General features: G+C 42.1%; 2 protein-coding genes across 5 annotated transcripts in view; both read right to left on the reverse strand.

Moving 5' to 3' along the window:
• Positions 1–205: 205 nt before the first annotated feature.
• On the reverse strand, positions 206–7,910 carry RBM34 (RNA binding motif protein 34). The gene is made up of 10 exons (XM_066545660.1): positions 7,722–7,910; positions 7,418–7,560; positions 6,069–6,288; positions 5,441–5,500; positions 4,843–4,886; positions 4,252–4,335; positions 3,966–4,029; positions 3,816–3,858; positions 2,504–2,622; positions 206–590 (listed from the first exon to the last, which is right to left on the reverse strand). Exons 1-10 carry the CDS (start codon positions 7,905–7,907, stop codon positions 279–281), a joined length of 1,275 nt encoding a protein of 424 aa, XP_066401757.1. The 5' UTR covers positions 7,908–7,910; the 3' UTR covers positions 206–278.
• Positions 7,911–10,091: 2,181 nt separating this feature from the next.
• The window catches only part of ARID4B (AT-rich interaction domain 4B), an 88,149-nt gene continuing 77,547 nt past the window's right edge, over positions 10,092–20,693 (reverse strand). For all 4 annotated transcript variants that reach the window (XM_066546781.1, XM_066546778.1, XM_066546780.1 and 1 more), the window contains 5 exons: positions 18,925–20,133; positions 16,977–17,087; positions 13,991–14,206; positions 12,452–12,598; positions 10,092–11,862 (listed from right to left, as the gene is read on the reverse strand). In XM_066546781.1, coding sequence (XP_066402878.1) covers positions 11,732–11,862; positions 12,452–12,598; positions 13,991–14,206; positions 16,977–17,087; positions 18,925–20,133 — 1,814 coding nt within the window. In that variant the 3' untranslated portion in view covers positions 10,092–11,731. The remainder of the gene's footprint in view (positions 11,863–12,451; positions 12,599–13,990; positions 14,207–16,976; positions 17,088–18,924; positions 20,134–20,693) is intronic.

Raw genomic sequence — 20,693 nt, forward strand, 5'->3', positions numbered from 1 at the left:
ACCCAGTCTGAATGTGAGTCAGGTTTTTCTACAGCCATTGTGGGTAATCCCACACAACTCCAAAAAAAAGAATTCACAGTTAGCCTCTGCAGCAAGTCCTTAGCGGGAGACAGATTCCTGGAACACAGGGAGAAAAACATGAAGCACCTCCTGCTGCCTTCTAGAAGCCAAATGCCCCAGAACAAACACCACGAAGGACAACAGCTGTATTAGCAAACAAAATTTATGACACTCTCACATATTAAAAAATATTCTCATATACATCCATCTTCATAACACTAGTCAGCATTTTTTCTGGATTTTTTTTTATCAAAGGATTGTTTGTTTTTCCCAGCTTTACTCCTAGGAGTAGTTTTTAGTCTTTTTGGTTTTGTGCTCTTCTTTAATGGGTTTGCTTTTTCACCAACAAAAGAATCGTTAGAGAAGCTCTTTTCTTTTTTCTTCTTCTTATCAGCTCTGTCCTTGGGAGCACGAGACTGGTCTGGACCTTTCTGTTCTTTCTTCTTGTCCGTCACGCGCTGCACTCGTATCTTTCTTCCCATCAGAACAGAGTTGTTGAGTTTCAGAGCAAGATGTACAGCATCTGTGTTCTACAAAAGCAGACAGCCACTTTAAATGCAGCTTTACTTCCAGCTGAGTGCTTTCAAACAAAGAGTTACCTGTCTTTAAAACTGGCAAGCAGAATTTTACAGTGCAGAGCACTCACACCACTCTATTTAAGGAATGACACAACATCTCCGCTCGGGAACACCAGCACCCCCACACAGCCCACACACTGAGGCACAGACACTTGAAAACAGGCTGTGAAACAGCCTACAATGAGACACCAACGTCTGAGGCAGAGAGAGACAGGGAAAAATTGGGAAAAAAAGGCATTTCCTGGGCTGCAGGAAATGAACTAAGGGAAAATGAGGCTGGGAGACTGGCATGAGGAAGGAAGTCAGACTGAATCAAAAGTGGAGAGCTGGAATGCAAACCAGCTGCAGGAAAGAAGTCCACTCACATTTTGACACACAAGAAATGGAAGAACATTGAAGTTACACCAAACTAACTCATCTGTCCCTCTGTTCAGTCTTTACCCCAGTGTATACAACACCTTAAATATTGTGTTTTGTATCTGCTTCCACAGAACCAGTCTTCCAAGCTGCTTCCACCTTACACAACAACGCTACCATTTCACTTCCTACCTACACACACACAGACCTCAAAGAATTACTAAAATGAAAATAAAAATAAAAATGCTCCAAGGGCAGATCCCAATGCAGGTTTTGAAGAGCTCCCTGTGCCCTGGAGCATGTACCTCAAAGGCCCACAGCTTCCCCAGGGGCTCACACACATGTATCCCAAGGGCTCACACACACGTACCCCAGGGGCTCACACACACGTACCCCAGGGGCTCACACACACGTACCCCAAAGGCTCACACACAAACATACCCCAAAGGCTCACACACACGTACCCCAGGGGCTCACACACACGTACCCCAGGGGCTCACACACACGTACCCCAAAGGCTCACACACACGTACCCCAGGGGCTCACACACACGTACCCCAGGGGCTCACACATGTACCCCAGGGGCTCACACACACGTACCCCAAGGGCTCACACACACGTACCCCAGGGGCTCACACACGTACCCCAGGGGCTCACACACACGTACCCCAAAGGCTCACACACACGTACCCCAGGGGCTCACACACACGTACCCCAAAGGCTCACACACACGTACCCCAAAGGCTCACACACACGTACCCCAAAGGCTCACACACAAACATACCCCAAAGGCTCACACACACGTACCCCAGGGGCTCACACACACGTACCCCAGGGGCTCACACACACGTACCCCAGGGGTTCACACACACGTACCCCAAAGGCTCACACACACGTACCCCAGGGGCTCACACACACGTACCCCAGGGGCTCACACACACGTACCCCAGGGGCTCACACACACGTACCCCAAAGGCTCACACACACGTACCCCAGGGGCTCACACACACGTACCCCAAAGGCTCACACACACGTACCCCAGGGGCTCACACACACGTACCCCAAAGGCTCACACACACGTACCCCAGGGGCTCACACACACGTACCCCAGGGGCTCACACACACGTACCCCAAAGGCTCACACACACGTACCCCAGGGGCTCACACACACGTACCCAAAGGCTCACACACACGTACCCAAAGGCTCACACACACGTACCCCAGGGGCTCACACACACGTACCCCAGGGGCTCACACACGTACCCCAGGGGCTCACACATGTACCCCAAGGGCTCACACACACGTACCCCAGGGGCTCACACACACGTACCCCAGGGGCTCACACATGTACCCCAGGGGCTCACACACACGCACCCCAGGGGCTCACACACACGCACCCCAGGGGCTCACACACACGTATCCCAAGGGCTCACACACACGTACCCCAGGGGCTCACACATGTACCCCAGGGGCTCACACACACGTACCCTAAAGGCTCACACACGTACCTCAAAGAGGACATAGCCGAAGCCTTTCCCCAGGCCCGTCATCCTGTCTCTCACCACTCGCACTCCCACGACGTCTCCACAGTCCTGGAAGTGCTCCCGCACGGCATCATCGCGGATATCTGCGGGCAACACAACGGAACAGAGGCCCCTTCAGGGAGACACACAGCCTTGGAAGCCTGGCCCAAACCCAGTTATTTCCCATTTACCCATTCAGGGACACAAAGAATACGGAATAAGGAGAGGTAGACAAATATCAGTGGTTCAGAAAAACCCCAGCAAGTTGACAACGCAAACTTTATGAAGGGCTATTTGCTCTGACTGTTACTGCTTCTCCAGCTTGGAATAGTGTGACGTAAATCCTAAAGAATTAAGGCAAAGACTGAAATAGATTTTTCATATTAGTTCATTTATGCTTGGAACACAGTAGAAATTGAGAATTCTGCTATACATTTTTGTAGCTCCTCCTTATGCCAGAATTTCTTTCTAAGAATTAATGCTGATGATAATGAGCTTGAGCTGGCAGTTCTTCAACTCTTCATTGACTGAGCCATGACTTTGAGCTGAATGGGGAAGAAGGGATTTGCAGTTTCCAACCACAGCCTCTACACAATTATTCTGATAATGGCTGGGTGTATGAGCCTTTCTCCATCTCACGCCTAGGCAGACAAATGTGATGTGCCATCGCAAAAATGCAGGTTATTTTCTTTTTTTGTATGGGTATGCTTCATGGAATCCCCTGACATAGACATAAACATCTCTCTGCTGAGGTTAAACCTGAAATCAACTGTACAGGTTTAACTACAGCAATGGGACCTCGACATGCTGAGAAAGGTCCAAACTGCTGAAGTAATTTCAGAGCTCACAGAATATATTCTCAGTTGAAACTGCCCCACAAGGATCATCAAATCTCACTTTTAGCCCCACCCGGACAGAGTCACTCAGCTGCAGTTCACAGAAAGCACAAAAAGGAGAAGCCATCACTATCCATCACTGGAATTGGTTCACCAACAGGTACTGATAACCCTTGAACAGTTTATAGAGCCATGGCCTATAGAACTTAGTCATATTTATTTAAAAAACATGAAGCAACAACAAGAACTAAAAGTACTTGTAGTGCTGCCTACAATAAAGGAAACAATCAAGGTGCAGAACTGGACAGAAACTTACAACCTCTTCAGGTGTTCCAATTAACAAATAAAAATTACCTCCAGCGAAAGGTATTTATCCACCTAATACCAAGAAATAAAAAGCCTCACCTTAACCATTCCATAAATGCAAATTAATGATGCATAACAGTCCATTTGAGGCTTACCATATGAAAGATTTCCCAAGAATACAGATCGTTTACTGTCGTGCTAAAGGAAACAAGAGAGATGGGACAGTAAGTTATTTGTTACAGAAAACAATGAAAACCCCACAACCAAACCAGAAAAGGGAATTTCTAGCCACACACATTACTTACCGAACTGGTCTTAGATGCAGTGTCAACTCTGATGTGAAATCCACTAGCAATTTCTGTTCCATTCCTTTTGTGGTCAAAACCAAAAGGTGTTAAAAATGAAATAAACATTACTTAATTGACAATGTCACTGCATAGCAGTATTCCAAAAGCAAAGTTACTTTTACTTTTAAGTTTGAACAACATTTTATTCTGATTCAATCAAAAGAGGGGAGGTTGTTTAAATTTAGTTATATATCTATGTGAACTACCTCTTTAACAGAGTATGAGGAACAAAACTGAGACTTACTCCTTCAGAGCCTCCTGGGCATGACATTCTTCCTTAAAGACCACATAAGCATTGATAGACTTTGCATTCGGGTGCACCTTGTGCCTGGAAGGGGAAAAGGACACGTTACTGCTGAAATCCTGCTGATGCTGTGCAGTGCACAGGCACTTCTTGCTGAACACATTCATGCCTCTGCTTGTTCTGGCACAATAACAACTTCATTTCCCTTGCAGGTCAAGCTACCCCTGTACAGGCAAGGGAGTCCCACTGTTGTTTAGCTCTTATATGCACCCCACATCTTGTTTAGCTCTTATATGCACCCTGAGCAAGCTTCCTCAGCTCATAAACACATCCAAAGAAATTAAAGACTTTTAGAATCTTCCTCCTTCCTAAAATATAAGAAATGCAACCTCAGGTAACAAATTACAAGGATACATAGCATATAATTCTTTATAATTTTTTTGAGAAAACTTAATACACACAAAGGTAATGACAAAAGACAAAGAAACACAAAATACATAGAAAAAACCTAATAGAGACAAACGTTTAATTACCAACACTTAAACATTGTTTAGGCCTTGAAAAATACACAAAAGTCACAAGGGAACCTACTTGATTGCTGCTACCTTTTTGGATACAGTATCTTCTGCTGGAATCTTAAAGATAAAAAGAGCTTGAGTTAGGTGGGCCTAGTGTTAACTTATCACAAAGAGTCTTCCCTAAGACAAAGATGAATTCAAGCAGGGGCCACCCAAAGCAACACAGCCAGTACAGTGAGCAAATGACAGAAGTGGCTGGACCTAGAGATGGTCTAAAAAACCCTCAGAGTTAAAGAGCTTGCCTTGACTTTGATATATTTCTTGAGTTCCAAGAGGGTTATTGTCAACTATTTTAGTGAGTACCCTGATTTACAGTAATGTGTCTTTGCTATATGATTTAAAAACAGGTGAGCAATGCCTCAGCCAAACCAGCAATAACAAAGGCATTCCACTTCCAGAGAACATAAAGCTCTGATCCTGGATCAGCTGCTGCTACAGAAAAAATCCATCTGTGGTGCTCCTGGGGTAACATCTCCAAGGCTTCTTTTAATAGGAAAACCCACATACCCCAAACCACTTCTGAATTAATGAGGGTACAAGCCTTACAAATACTACTGCCCTTCAACATCAACAAATAATTTTGTTATATAACATTTAAGGGAAAAACATACCAGAGACCGGAAGCGAATGGATTGGATTGGTCCATACTTCTTAAAAAGAGATGTCAATACCTAAACAGATGATATTGCAAACACTCAGTACACTTTTCAACCTGGTAATGAGAATTATTTTTCAGTATTTGTAGGTAATACTGTTCTTACACTGTTTTCCTCTTACTTACAGGAGGTCCCTTAACGGGCTACTTACAAAATGCAAGTAATTTGTAACTATTTCTGTGGGTTTTGTGGCACCTTCTTCTACAGATTGCCAAAATGGAAGTTGTGCCTTTTACTATGGAAGAAAGAATAAATTTAGTATCTTTTTTGTAACAATCTGAAGCACTGCTTGCAGATAAAATTAGAAGCAGAGTAACTTTTTTGTAAATGCAGTTCTTATTTTTTCATTGACAAGGAACTGACCAATTCTACTCAGGAAAGAGTTGCTATATCCACTGCTGCAGGAACTCCAGGAAACCAGAGATTGTCTCTAATGGTTTCTAAGAACAAGCATCATTTCCTACGTCCCCAAAAGCAGCTCCAATCACAAGTGTGTGTGACTTCCCAGCTGGAAATATCCCCTTAAACTGAGGACTGCTGCAACTCCTTTCATTCCTTAAGCAGACAGAACCCACCCACGTACCTGAATAGTGCAGCTGACAGGCAAGTTTCCAACAAACACCGTTCTTCTGTCTGCTGCTTTATCAGCCACCCATTTTCTCTTTTGCTGTTTTGCAGTAGCACCCGTAGCTGAATTAACAACAGTTTTGGTGATAGCTTGAGAAGCCTTTTTCTTTTGCTTCACTTTGCTCTGAAACAATTTTTGATCCTCCTCTTCATCTGCCTGCTCCAAAGCATTCTCCCTGACCAGAAATGAACAGGCAGGTTACAACTGATGGGAAAAAACCTGGGGATTTGGGGTCAAAGAACTGGAGCCTCCAAGATACTTTAAATTACATTTGAGAGCATTATGTTAAACTCTAAAATTTCAAACATTATTTTGTTTATTCTGCATTAAAAAATGTATCTAACTATTCAGTAACATGAAAAACTATTTGCTGTCCCCAGGACACTGCATTCACTATTTACCAGTAGTAATACAGAAATACTTCACAATTAAACAATTTGATAGCCTCTAAAATCGAAGGGGAAAAAACCATCTTTGTGTTATGTTGGAACTTAGAACAGATTTAATCATTTTCATTATGCAGGAGACTCAGAACAAACCCCTGGAACACTGCCATGCACTTACAAGTCTTGCTCTATCCAAACCTGCCGTAAGAGCATGAACAAGGGGCAGATCTGAAGGAGCCTCTGGAAGGCTACAGAGACAAACACAGCAAACGGGTTCTGTGGGCCCAGGGACGGGATGAGGTAGGTTAGCCTTGTGCTACAATCAAGTTCCCTTCGTTATCCAAAGTGCATTGTAGAGTGAGCAGCTTCCAGCCTGCTCTGAAGCACCTCACTTCAAGTATTTAAGAGAACAGACAGAGTGACAGAGAGGTTCTGTGTCACTGCAGAGGCCCAGCAGGACATAGACAGCTCCGTGCCTGGCACCTCGCTCCTGCTGGAACCACCTCTGCTGGATAAAGCCAAGGACAGCTAGAGATCATCTCCCCGAGCCAGAGAGAACTAGACCCATGTGTCTCCATCTCCAGCCGCTGGACCTGATGGCTCTCTAGCAAGGCATTTGCATTTCGCAGACCTAGCGTTTCAAGAAGCTGCACTACCTTCCTCCTTCAGGGGAAAACTACAGAAAACTTGCACAATCTTAAAAATAATCTTAAACACCAAGCTGAAGATGAGTAGTAGACGAGAAGCTGCACTACCTTCCTCCTTCAGGGGAACACCACAGAAAATTTGCACTATCCTAAAAATAATCTTAAACACCAAGTTGAAGATGAGTAGTAGACGAGAACTTCGTTGTTTCATCGAACTCATATTACAATTAATGTAGATGCTTTAACTTTACTATAAAAAGGTGTCACTCACCTTTGTGACAGTTTTTTCTCTGCCTCTGAATGTTCCTTTTTTCTGGCCTTCTTTGCTTTTACCGGAGCTTCTTCTATGTTGGATAAACTCTGGTCTTCTGACACTTTCTCCCCTTCTTCTGTGCGCTTCCTTTTCTTCTTTTCCTTAAAAAAATGATGAGAGAAACAGACTTGAAGGACAAAATTCCAGGAACGCCCTGAAGTTACAAACTTATTCGGAGCGCCGCTGCCCGAAGCGCACCGCTGCTGGGCTCACGCAGCCCCGGCCAGGCGGGCGCGCTGCCCCCCGGCGCTGGCTCACTCACCGCCGGCACAGCCACCAGCACCGGCGGGGCGGCGGAGCTGAAGAGGCGAGCGAGGGGCGCGGCGGGGGCGGCGGCCGCCCCGAGGCTGCCCGACACCTGCCCCACCACGTACGGCTCCTTCCGCCCCTCCTGGCCCTCGGCCGCCGCTCGCTGTCGCGGCCCCGCGCCGCCCCGGCGGGCCCGCATGGCGGGCACCGAGCGCGGAGGGAGCGGGAGCGGGCGCGTCACTTCCGCTGCACGGGGCCGGGAGGCGCTCCCGGCCCGCCCCCGCTCCCTCCTGCCCGCCCCCTGCAGCCGCGGGCCGGGAGCTGCTCCCGGCCGCCACGGGACCGGGCCGCGCGTGGGCCCAGTGGCACCCGGGAAACATCCAACGTCGGGACCAGATGGACACGGTCTGAAGCTGGGCCAGGGGAGGCTGAGGTTGAACATGAGGAGGAATTTCTTCACAGAAAGGATGATTAGATATTGGAACGGATTGCCAGGGAGGTGGTGGAGTCACCAAGCCTGGGTTTAAGAAAAGACTGGACGGGGTGCTTAGTACCATGTCTGGTTGACGTGGTGGTGTTTGGTCATAGATTGGACTTGATTTCCCACCACCCTCAGTTCCAAGGGGAGCTGAAGCAAACCTGACAGCACTTTGGCTGTCTCATTACACGTTTGATGCACTTTTTGAGCTGCCACTATAAGCAGATCTGTTGGCACCAGCATCCATCCGAAGGCTAAACAAGCATCCCAGCTCTTGAATAGAAGTCTTGGTGTTGACACATGCACCAGGTATCACTCTTGCCTTGCCTGCTGGATGCCAGGAAAGGTAGTGACCCTCATGGATGGGGTCAGTCCAAGAGAATACACAAATCCTTGAAAAGGGCTAGGTGGCTTTTCCAATCTGCTTTCACACAGAAGAGCAGCACTGTAGTGACACAGGAGGGGCAGAACAGGCTCAACCATCATCCAGTGCATTTCAGAGACTCGTGGCCACTGAAACTCGGCAAGAGGCATACAGGAACTCTGCCTGAGAGAGAGTTCAATCCCTGTGCCAAGAGGAAAATTCCACAGTGTGATGGGAACTACCCAGTCATAAGTATGGACAGGTTTCAGTGGAAACTGCCAATAAGGGGCAGTGGGAGCACTGCAGAGCCTTCAAATAAAGCGTGTTTTCCCTCAGCATATGCCCATCTCAGCTATCCCCAACACAATCAATTGTGGGACACACAAACCTGAGTCTGTCCCTCAGCCAAGGTGTGGAGAACACAGCAGGGGATGTCTGCCTTGCTTTGCCTTTGGGATCGTGGTCCAAGCAGGTGCTCAGGAGTACGGGCACAAACCAGCAGGCAGTGCTAGTGGCAAACTGCCTCAGCTGCAAGCAGAGCGCCCGTGCCAGGCAGGGAATGCACCCACATGTAAAGCTGCGTACAGTACGTGCCCTGAAAATCAACTCAGATTTGACCCACTGGAACATGGGATAAAACTGCCTAACAGTCTGCCAAAGGTATCTTCCGTTGTTACTTACGGGGAGACAAGTGGTTCCATGAATCTGGAGAGCACCATTTACAGACAAACTTCACAGGAGAGGTGCAATGTAACACATTCAGACAAATGTTTTGAGTAGCCACTAAACTGCATCAGAAATATTATGAAAATTAAATAATCTATCACAGAAAATCAAAAATCCTATTTATGCAAAAACTTGACTTGGGAGCAGGGAGCTGACTAATGATCCCTGTTTTAAAAAGGTAAATAAAAGCAGATCATAGAGTCAGTAATTGTCACATCAAAGCAAATATGCTGGCACTAAAACTGAAAGCTGATCAAGAACTAGTAGTGAGTGAAGAGCTATATTTGAATCTTGCTTGCCCCGATGTAGTTCCCAGTTACATCCATTCCCGTTATGTCTACTAAAACTGAAAAGCAGAACCGAACTACCATGACTCTGATTCCACTAAACAGATGAAAATATCCTCTTAGTAGCTTCACTGAAAATATTAAAATTACCCCTGTAGTCTTGGATCATCATAATTTTTAACACAGTCAATGTTTCCAAAGCTTATTTATCATGGGTTGTTACTGTCAGTCTCATCAGTAATCTGTCACTTTGCAGGTCTATTTTGGTCACCTGAACTACAGCCAGTAGTTTGTTTCAACTGGCTCTGCCTTAATGATGGGCCATGCTTTCGCCTTCTGCTGAAGAAGAGGACGGATTTGAATTAATCACTAGGAAGAAAATAAGGCAAATGCACGTGCTCTATCTTACCTTTCTATGTCCATTACAGCATACCAAAGATCATTTGCTGAACTGATTCTGCAGCTCGATGTAACTTACATGAACACGCTACAGTTGCTTAATTAAACTGTTAGAAACAAAATCAGGGATTCACAAACTATGGCATTTTATTTCAGAGGCCTTTGCTTACATTTGTACAATATATTACATAACTCTCCATTTTCTGCAGAACCTAATATATATTTTATAGCTTTTTTCTATAAGCTTTTCCTTCAATGTCTGTCAACAAATTTTTACAGTCCTGTACAATTCTGAATACTTTGAAACCATTTTCAATAAAATCAGTTATAACCTTAAGCGCACACTACGAAGACTGAAAATGCTTTTCTTAGAAAAGTCAAATGAAAAGGATTCTGACACTCTAGCATCTACAAACAAAATGCTTCAAATTCTTACATGTTGTATTGCCAGAAAACAAAGAAAAACATGCCAGCCCCTATTTCCCCAGGCAAAAGAAGTACACAGAACTACAATTAAAACAGTAAAACAATCTGTACAATAAAGTACTGTGTATTAACAGTGCCAGGTATTAAATAGCTCGAATGAACACTTCCGCAATATACAAATGTCTTACAAAGGTATAGAATTGACAGGAGAGAGCTTGGGATCCATTCAACATAAAATCAATACAAGTGAAAACATTTTGAAGTTGGTTTTGGAATTTGTACAAGGCATTTAAAAAATTAAACATCTACCACTCGGCTAGCTAGTCATTTTAAAAACAACTATCCTTTTGTGGCAGTGTTGGTATCAGCAACCACAAATTATAACCTTACACCTTGCTCCCTCTTGAAGTCCTCTCCTAGAAGCTCGTAACAAAATAAGCATTACAAATGAAATATTTGTTGCTTTAAGGGGAAAAGAAACATTTACAAGAAAACACAAAAATATACCTGTTATAATCCATTATGAATAAATATACACTTTAAACTGGCTGAATACAATCTTTATACATTAAGATTTAATACAGTTTGTTAGCCATTTTCTTTCTTTTTCATAATGTATTTTATCAAAATTAAAAAAAAATACTGTTTTATAGAAAAATGGCAAAGTACAGTAGTTTCATTCCAATTAACGGGTTCTTAAAACCCAGAGTAACCTACTTAAGCCTAATTCAAACCTGTAAACATTAGTCAGTCTTTTTTTTTTTTCTTTTAAAAGGAATCCTCATATTTGGTTATCAGGACTGATGTCAGACATCCTACTAACTGCAGGTTTTGAATAGATGTGCTTGACGTATACAATTAAAGCCACTATAAGGTGACTTAGCAGTTAAAAAACAATTAGCTTGTACAAATGAAAATATTTTCAATATTTGTCATAAATAAATGGAAAAATATCAAATGTTCCAGCTTTAACAAAATACCAGGGAATACAGTAAGCCTTACCACATTGATTTAGATCACCCCAACAACTATATACTTATTGTCCTGTCTCTACAGGCAGTGAACAGCCTCCATTTGCCACAGTGGAAGGCCTTCGAGTCACTGGACTTACAATTCCCAGACAAGTTGGAAACAATTATTGCTTGAGGAAAAGCAGTTTGTTGTACTTTTTCTTCATAAAAGTGCACTTAAGTGCAAAGTTAGCTTGTCAAGAAACAACTTTAAATACAAAATAGTGCTTGTCTGAATTTTGTGCCACTGTGCAGTATAAAAACAAAAAAGGAAAAAAAAAAGAGTGGCCCTCAGCAGCCATTAAGTGCAAAGTGCTTTGGCAAGTCCTGCTGTCACCTGCACTCAACTGACATTCCATTCTGTGATGAACTTGACATAGATGGTTCTGCTAACGTTAACATAACTGCAGCCGTAATGGAACTAGAGGAAGGTGATGAGGAAGAAGATGATGTAGTAGCAGCACCTGCGCAGGAAAAGGAAAACACAGGTTATAGAGATTCATAAATCAAGCAATAAACATGTTTTCCTGCTCAGCAGCAGGCACTGGTACATACTGACTCCAGCAACCAATGCCTTGCAATGGAAAAGACTGGTTTCTTTTCTACTGCCCCGTTTGTGTAGCAAGCACTCAACTTAACTGGTATCCCCTAAAGTCATGGAATAAATCCCTTATCTCAAGGGGAAAGCACTAACTAGGCCCACAAGCAACACTTCAGTACATTTATCTGTAACTTGAGGAAAAATTAGAAGTTATTAATACCCTTTGTTCACTGCTCAGAAAAGTTTATTTTCTGTACATTTTTTTCCTGTATGAAGTGGTTATTCCTCAAGAGCATTCAACAGATTGTACACCTTGGTAACGCTCTTCCCTCTCCACAGTCACTGGGTATCTGATCCTCCTAATGGCCCTAAAATACCCGCACACAGCATCTCCCAAAACCCAAACAAAACCACACTCCTAAATGACACACATCTCCCAGCAAATTATCCAGTACCTTAACACAACATGCAATTAAGCCCTCTAAAAGCAGAATTTAGTTTCCAGCACTCACTTTCCCGCTCTTTTTTCTTTAAGCGCTTTCTTCTTCGGTCAATGGAAGCCACCTCAGATTTCAAGGACAGGTAATGTTTCCTGATTTCTTGCAATTTTTCTTGGAGAACTGTTATGCGCTCAGCACTAGTCAGATTTTCCAAGTCAGCTGCAAGTTAAACAATCTCTGTTAATTATTGTATTGAAGCAGTTCCGAACACTTCTGGATGTCAGTGAAGTGGAAGATACTCCAATTTTAGTGAAGTGCTTTGGGCTAGCAGACAGCAAAGCTAAGAAACAACAGCAGCAGCAGCTGCTCTTTATCACGCCAAACTTGTTCACTTTTTATTATTCTTTACAAGATACTCCCATACGCTTTTTGGGGACTTTTTAAGGAACTGGGAGAGAAAAAAAGACACATTCCCTTCCCCATCAGGAGGAAAAGGATAAAAAAAAAAAGACATGGGATGAAAACGTCACCAAAACTAGCTCTGAGCCTGTTGCTTTCAGTCCTTGCTGGAGCTCAGCTTGGCCCCAGACAAGGGGAAGGTCAGCCTGGCCTGACTTGTCTTGGTACAAAACAAGCAGGTTTCAACAGCAATGTGCACAGCTGTGGGGTGGTTCTGGTGGAGCCCCTGGCATACGTGCCGTAAGGAAAAACCATACAGGACAACCATGCTGGACGTGGCCAGCACAGGAGCTGCCCCTCTGGCTGTTTCCAGCTGGGAGATCTCCACAGCATGGCACACAGCAGTGGGTAGCACAGGCAGGAGAAACTCCTGCTTCAGTCCGGGGAAGCCACACAGGAGACACTCCATTCAAAAGCATTTAAGAATCATTTACACTGTTGTGAGGTGCAAAATGCGCTACATCAACCTGTAATGAAGGCAGCACTAAGGGACCAAAAGTCACAACTATGTTAGGCTGTGGGAAAATGAGGAAAGCTCAAGTGTCTGATTCAGCTACAGCAGGAAATGTGTCAAAGAGCACTCCATAGACCGACTTCTGTCAAGCAACTTTAGCATGTGGAGTGTAGCCAAGGTAAAAAGAAAGGAAGGAGCAAAAGCCCCTCAGATGTGTTGCACCAGGAAAGTGTTCAATGAATCTCAACAGGGCAGTAAGTGACAATAAAGACCTTTTACATTACATACTCCTGAAGAGCACCAGAATGCAACTTGATTGTGAAGAACTACTGGGAAAAATACGTTTAAAAGGAGACTAATGCTGAAATTCAGGGCTAGGGAGGAAATTTAAAAAAAAAAACCCAAAACAGCAAAGTCAAATTCAATTGGTAAGTTGCACTAATATGAGGGAACTGATAAGCCACTGATCTGTTTTTCAGACAGGCAGACAGATAGGGTCATATAGGGTTAGGCAGGATCCCTTCCACACTACTCACCCCTAGCTGGACCAGTAGCTTGACTGAAACAGAGTGGAAGTTCTTAATCCTAGAAATAGCAAACGTGCTGGTGCAATAATGCAAAATGGATGGAGAAAAATTACGAATCAATCACCCAAGTGTCTGAACTAGAACTAGGTATGTTTTCAAGAAAATACTTACACATCTGAAAACTCCACTTGTAAACTTTGGGCAAACGATTATTCTGTTCTTTGAGATCAGACTCCTTCTCTCCATTTTTGCCACATTTTCCTGGAGACTGTGTTCTTGTGAGTGATTTGGTTTGGTGAGATTTCATACCAGTAGAAACTGATTTTGCTGACTGGGACTTGGACACACTTTCACCAGCAGATAGTTCATCACTGTCGCTGCTGTTTGCTGAAGAAACAAGAAGATACTGTTACAAAACAAAGCCCAAACTAAAGCCTGCCAGAAGCAATCTCTGTGCTGATTTTCATACAATGGGAATTTATTTGACCCAAATCCCTTAAAACAACAGAATCCATCCTGGTGTGGCAGCTTGGCTTGATGTTCTTTGCATCACTGAAGCACATGCAGGTATATAATGGGGACAAAATGAACCACATCTGCCTGCTCATGGGGCTGCACTTTTTCTAGGAGTTCACAAGACTGATTGTTATGGTCCATCTCCTGTTTACCTCTTTCTAACATCAATTTCTAATGCAGTATTCAATATATAAACTTCTATTCCATTTTAGAGCTAACAGTTACAGACAGACCTTTGATTGTATTTTTAGGACATGTATAGCAGAAATCAGAGCAAACACAGCCTTTTCTTAGCCTTATGTCACCTTAATTTTAATTTTCCTCTACTAAAATCACTATCAGTAATATGAACATCTGTGATGTACTCTACAAATTTCTCAGACATGATGATACAATTTTTTAATTTTGGAAAAAGATCTTTCGCTGGCCCAAAACAGAAGAACTTTACCTCATGCTGAAAAAACTTTAAAGCAACAGGCTGAACTGAACACGGGTTTTTCATCAAATCACTCAAAGGGTGATTTGATTAAATAAGAATACATTTATTTAAAAAATTATCAAGACCTACTGGGACAAAAAAATGTTTTTAAAAGTTTGCTTTACTTGAGAGCTGTGAGTAACAAAATAATCTATCTAAAAGACAAGGTTTATGAGTAATGATTGAAAGGCTGAAGTTTTTTAGCATTACTAAAATAAAACTCAGGTGAAAGCAGGCACAAGCGACTGTAATTTAACACAAGTCTAGCAAAGCAGTGGAATAAAATGTCTAGGAATTCTGCAGAACCTCAATTGTTAGGGTTGTTTTTAAAAACACATTGAATTTATATTTAATAAGAAAAATGTATGCCACAGTTGTACGTGCCCCAGGTGATGACAAAATAAGCCCTGAACCTTTTGGCCTTTATGATCTGGTGATATACACAGGAGAAACTGAATACCCAAGACATGTAGTGTGAAAGAGCTTGGCCAGTTGCTTGTTGGTGTTGGTTTAATGTGGCATTCACATTCTCTGAACAGAGAAAGAGATAATTCTCTCAGGTTTTTTCCTGGAGAAGCACAGAGAGGAGAAAACAATTCTTATCTCTATTTGCTGCTCCTGTTGCTTTTTGCACATGTGGAATGTGTTAGGATGATTGTTTACCTGAAGTGCTTTGTCAATTGGATTCTGTTGAGGATTGTTTTGTTTCCTTGGCCAATCACTCAAACCTGTGTCCTGGCTGTCTTGGGACAGTCACGGGTTTTCTTTAGTATTCTTTGTAGTATAGTATTCTCTTTAATATAGTATAGTATTAATGTAATGTAATATAGTTTTAATAAAGCAATTGCTCAGCATTCTGAATCAATGGAGTCAGATGCCAATCACTCCCGGCATCGAGGGCACCCTGCATTCAATAGTTTAATGCAAAGGCAAAAGCTGAAGCTGCCACAAAAGCAGGTTAACAGATACACTGGAATTTTGCCAAAAGCTTTTTTTTTTTCTTCAGCTGAATCACATTTTATCTATTCATTCTCCTTATTATATCCAGTAGTGCCTGAAATCTAACAAAAAGAGCACACACCAATGACTACGTGGTAGTAGCTTTGAAGTGTCACATACTGATGAAGACAGAGGTTGAGAAAAAGGGGTAAATACACCAAATCCAAGGGAATAAAGGCAAGGCTTAAAATGGTGTATTGGTTCTGCAAATTCAGTTTGTTTGGTTACTTTAATTTCTGGGGTGAGGGTAGGAATAAGGATTATGAAAGGAGAAGACCAGTAAAATGGAATAAAAAAGGATGAGAAAATATGAAGAGAGATCAATGAACATGAAAGACAAGTGGGGTGGAAGCAAATACCAGACTAGCAAGTACAGACTTTTAGTAAAAGCTGTTAATAGAAAGAGGGGAGGGAAGCTGGGGGAGAGAGAGGAAAAAAGGCATGGCATATGTGTGTTATCCTTTAACTCCATTTTTTACAGTTATCCTTCCAGGCTTCAGTCTCTAGCTGTTTCCAGGTATTTTTTTATTAACAGTGAAATTAAGCAGTAATTGTTCTTGTTGTCTCCCAAACACCTGTGCCTACGACCCCTAACACACCTCTGCTTTTATTAAGCTTCCCTTATCCAGTACTGTAGTTTCTATTCCAATTAGCTTCTACAACTACAAAAAATTGCAAAACCTGCATTTTTTACTGCAGATGTAACAGACAGCACAGGAAGAAAATAAGAATCTATATTCTTCTGGAATTATTCTCATATTTGCTACAGAGTAGAGATATTAACCTCCAAAAACTTATCTTGCAGAAAATACAGAGTATAATTTCCTTCAAGTCCCAGTCTACCCCCTAAAGCAGGCAGCTATCTTGATACAGAGAGATACCTGTCCCAATTCTGCCATATGTGAAATACTCACTGTTCTTGGTTTTCTTGAATTACAAAATATTAAGGAGCTCTTAGAAATAAGCCCAGAAATAATACAAGCCATTTAAAAACACTCTGGTGTTTAGGTAAAGCAGTTTCTTCATTTAAACAGTGTTAAGAATTCCCTGATGCGAACATTTTGTCCTAATGCATTTTTTATTAACTGACTTCATCTCCTACAATCAGTTGAACAAATGACATGCAACTTTCACACCTTTTACTTCATACTAAGCTGTACTTACTAGTTTTACTCTTCTTTTTGTTGCTCACAGATGTTTTGTGGCTTCTTTTCTGCTTTTTTGAAGAGCTGCCTCCTCCCTGAGCATCTTTAAGTCTTTTTTGGCCTGTACAGACTATAATTGGGAAAAGGAAAAAAAAAAAAAAAGAAAACAAAATAAAATAAATGCTTGCACTCCTCTCACAAAACACTTCAAGGCTTAAGTTTGTAGACAACAATGAAACTGCTCCTGCCTATCCTTAATGCAGCTCAGTTTTCCACTTATATTGACAAGAGGAGGTGAAAGACAATGGAAGGCAGATGAAGTTTCTTTGCACAGAGTGCACATGTATGATGATTCCAAATTACTTTTCCATATGCATCACCAGAATTTCTCTTCAACTACATGGGTTTACTATTTTTTAATACTGTAAATTAAATAAGAATACATTTATTTAAAAAGTTATCAAGACCTACTGGGACAAAAAAATGTTTTTGAAAGTTTGCTTTACTTGAAAGCTGTGAGAAAAAAACCAAAGCCATAATCTGTGATCAGTAATTACACTGACTGAAGGTCTTAAAAAAGATCTTAGATAATGTTAAAAAAAACCCCCAAAAAACAACAAGAAAATAAAGGGAAAAATTCTACTGGTAATTGTGACTACAAGTGGAAAAAGTTGAAAAGGAACATAGAAGGATTCTAGTACACCTGCTAAAAGAGAGTGTTTCAGAACTACTTCAAATGTTGTTTCACAACCATGTGACTTACAGATTAAAAATGACCCCTTGAATAAAACAATTTAAATTAAGGAACCTAATTTTCTGAAACCGGCAACATGCTGACAAAATCAGAGAGGAACTTAAAGTCCAATGCATGTAAAATACTCTTTTACAATTGTGTAATTGTTCTTTCAAGTGGCAATATAAAAAACCCCAAGCAACTTAAGTTCTAAACCTACACAGCTGTAATTAGCAAAGCAATACAGGTGTATTTATCGAGAGGAACACATTGACCTCTTCCAAACTCTTCCCTTTAAGGAAACACATTTTGTTGCATACTTTCAGAACATCATTTCCAACAGAACACTGAAGGTGACACACCTTTAAAGGCATTTTGAAAAAAAATAGCTAATTGCTAGCCGAAATCCACTGAGCTAAGAAAACCCACTTCTGTCTCAGGTTTGTATACAAAATGTATTTTCTTCCTTTGTGTTCATACTTTTTAGCCACTACAACACAGTGAAAGTAGCTGTACTTTTGATGAACTGCAAAACAGCCAGTCACTTTCAGGAAAAAGCTTTTGGATCTTGCCTTGCCAGCAGTTAAAAAGCAGGCAGCAGTACAGCGACATCATGTGCACAAGTGTTTATTATCCCCCACTCTCTAGTGGTTTCAGGAAAGGAACTTCAATCCAAAAAATCACATATGAAAGTGAAACATAGCTGAAAAGGTCAATGCTTTTATCAGCTTGACTTGAATCTTAAGAAGTTAATGTTCTAGAAAAATACAAATTAGAAATGACTGCCTAAGCATCCTAGCAGCAAGAGGGCTTTCTCCCCCAAAACAAACGACTTACAGAGAATCAAATTTTATGCAAGAAAAGCATCTCCTGCTCCTAAGGACAGTGCTGAAAATGCTTCCATCTTGCTACAATAAGTGTTCCTTACACAAGCTATTACAGTTTACTTTGGGCTTTTTTGCCATATCCAGTATAAACTTCATTCTTTATCCTTTGTCCCTCGGTGAAACCACCACAATTTCAAATGAAAAGCCAATAAACTTGCTGGCAGATTACGTTTTACTCACGAGATGATTATGCCATTTCCACACATCTGAAATGGACAGCAGGCTACTACTTCCTGCAACAACTAACTTCCCTGCACTATGATCAAAACAGAATGAAAACACATCAGCAATGTAAGAAATTAAGAGCTGATTAGGTTGGAAACAGCTCTGTTTACCCTTTCCTTTACCTTTTTCAGCATGCTCTGGCTCTGGTTGATTACTACTACTGGAGCTCACGCTGGCATCAAAACCTGTTGGAGAAATATTTCCCTCAGACTGGAGGTCTTGCAGCTCCCCCGCCACACTGTCCACCTCTATTGTGCTATCTGTTTCACTTTTGATGCTTCGTATCTCTTCTTGATTCGGTGGCAGTGTCTCAGAGACAGTGACACTGGACTGATGTCTACTGGACTCTGTCACAGTTACAGAGGAAGGTGACTCAGGAGTTGTAGGAGGCGTATTTAGCACGGAATTGCTGCCGCTGCTTGGAAATTCAACCTTCTTCTCACCCACTTCAGTCGGTTTTTCCTCAACAGGTTTAACATCCACACTTGCTGGCAAAGATTTTTCAAGTTCACAGTTAGGCAAAGAAATGCCTTCTTCTGCAAGAGTCTGAAGCTGCTCCTCTCTCACAGCATCCTCGGGAGCAGCGTGTGGAGGAGAAGCAGCAGCCTCAGTGTCAGAGTCTGAGAACAGCTCCTTCAGCGTCTTCTTCGGCCACTGCCCTTGGATACTTGACCACACATCTTTTCGATCCTTTGCTCTGGTGTTCTGAAGTCTTTCATCAGAGTTGTTTAGAAGCTTTATTCTTTTCTCTCCCACTTCAGAAAATCCAGAGTAGAAAGTACTTGTCCGTAACGATTTCCTTTTCTCCTCTAGTCCATTGTACTTTTTCGTTGGAGTGATTTTCAGTTTAGATTTGTCTTCCTCATCTTCATCCGAGGAGCTGTTACTGCTGTTTTCTAAACTAAGGGAGTCTTTGTTTTTGGACTTGTCATCCTTTCTGTTAGGTGACACGGTCTTTAAGGACTCCTCTGCAACACAGTGTCTTCGCTTACCACGCTTCACTTGTGGTTTTGCTGTTTTATCCACCATCTCCTTCTTTCCATCCTTTCTCTTCTTTGTGGCTTCATCTTCTCCATCGGAGTCACTATCCTCAGATAACTCTTCCATCTCTTTCCGCAATCTTTCAGGAGACTTGGATACAGATTTGGGCAGCACTGCATCTGTAAGAGCTTTAGTTTCTTCTGGGAGGGATGAACCGCTCTGTTCTTTTAGACGGAGTTCATTTTTATCTTGGCTGACGGCTTCAGGCTGAGATTCCTCCTTGCCATCGGCATGAACATTCGGGGCACTTTGGTCATCTTCTTGCTCACTGTCATCAGAACTTTCAGAAGCTAATTAAAAATAAATCCAAACAAAACAAAAACAAAACAAGAAAAGTTTGTCTTGATTCTGATTACAAAGAATTACTGAAAAACACAAAACCAAAAAAACAACTAAAGAAAACTGTACAGATATGAAGACATGCTACAGGGATCTCTAGCAGTCTCTCTCTTAAATGGTACTTCCTGAAGAGTTCAAAAACTCATGGTATAATGGCTAGATTAGAAACTAGGAAGATTCTCTGTTATACAGTACATCTCCAGGAATTTCTGAACAGGTAGAGAAAGTATAGAGTGCATTAATCCATAAAATACGAGCTTCTGCACACAAACCAGTAACTGAAGATGCCCTTACATATTTCTTATGGGTGACAAATACTACCATTATCTGCCTTTTTTCCAAAGCTCATAACACAGACATCATTTTCCGTGGAAAATCCAGAGTCTAAAGGACAGAACATCACCACACACATTGGATACTGTCTAACAAACCAACCAACCAATCTGATGATCAGCCTGGAAAAAAGGAAGTGAAAGCAATAAAGAAAGGCACTTAGGGAAACAAACGGACA

The sequence above is a fragment of the Molothrus aeneus genome, chromosome 3 (assembly GCF_037042795.1).
Source record: "Molothrus aeneus isolate 106 chromosome 3, BPBGC_Maene_1.0, whole genome shotgun sequence".
NCBI lineage: Eukaryota > Metazoa > Chordata > Aves > Passeriformes > Icteridae > Molothrus > Molothrus aeneus.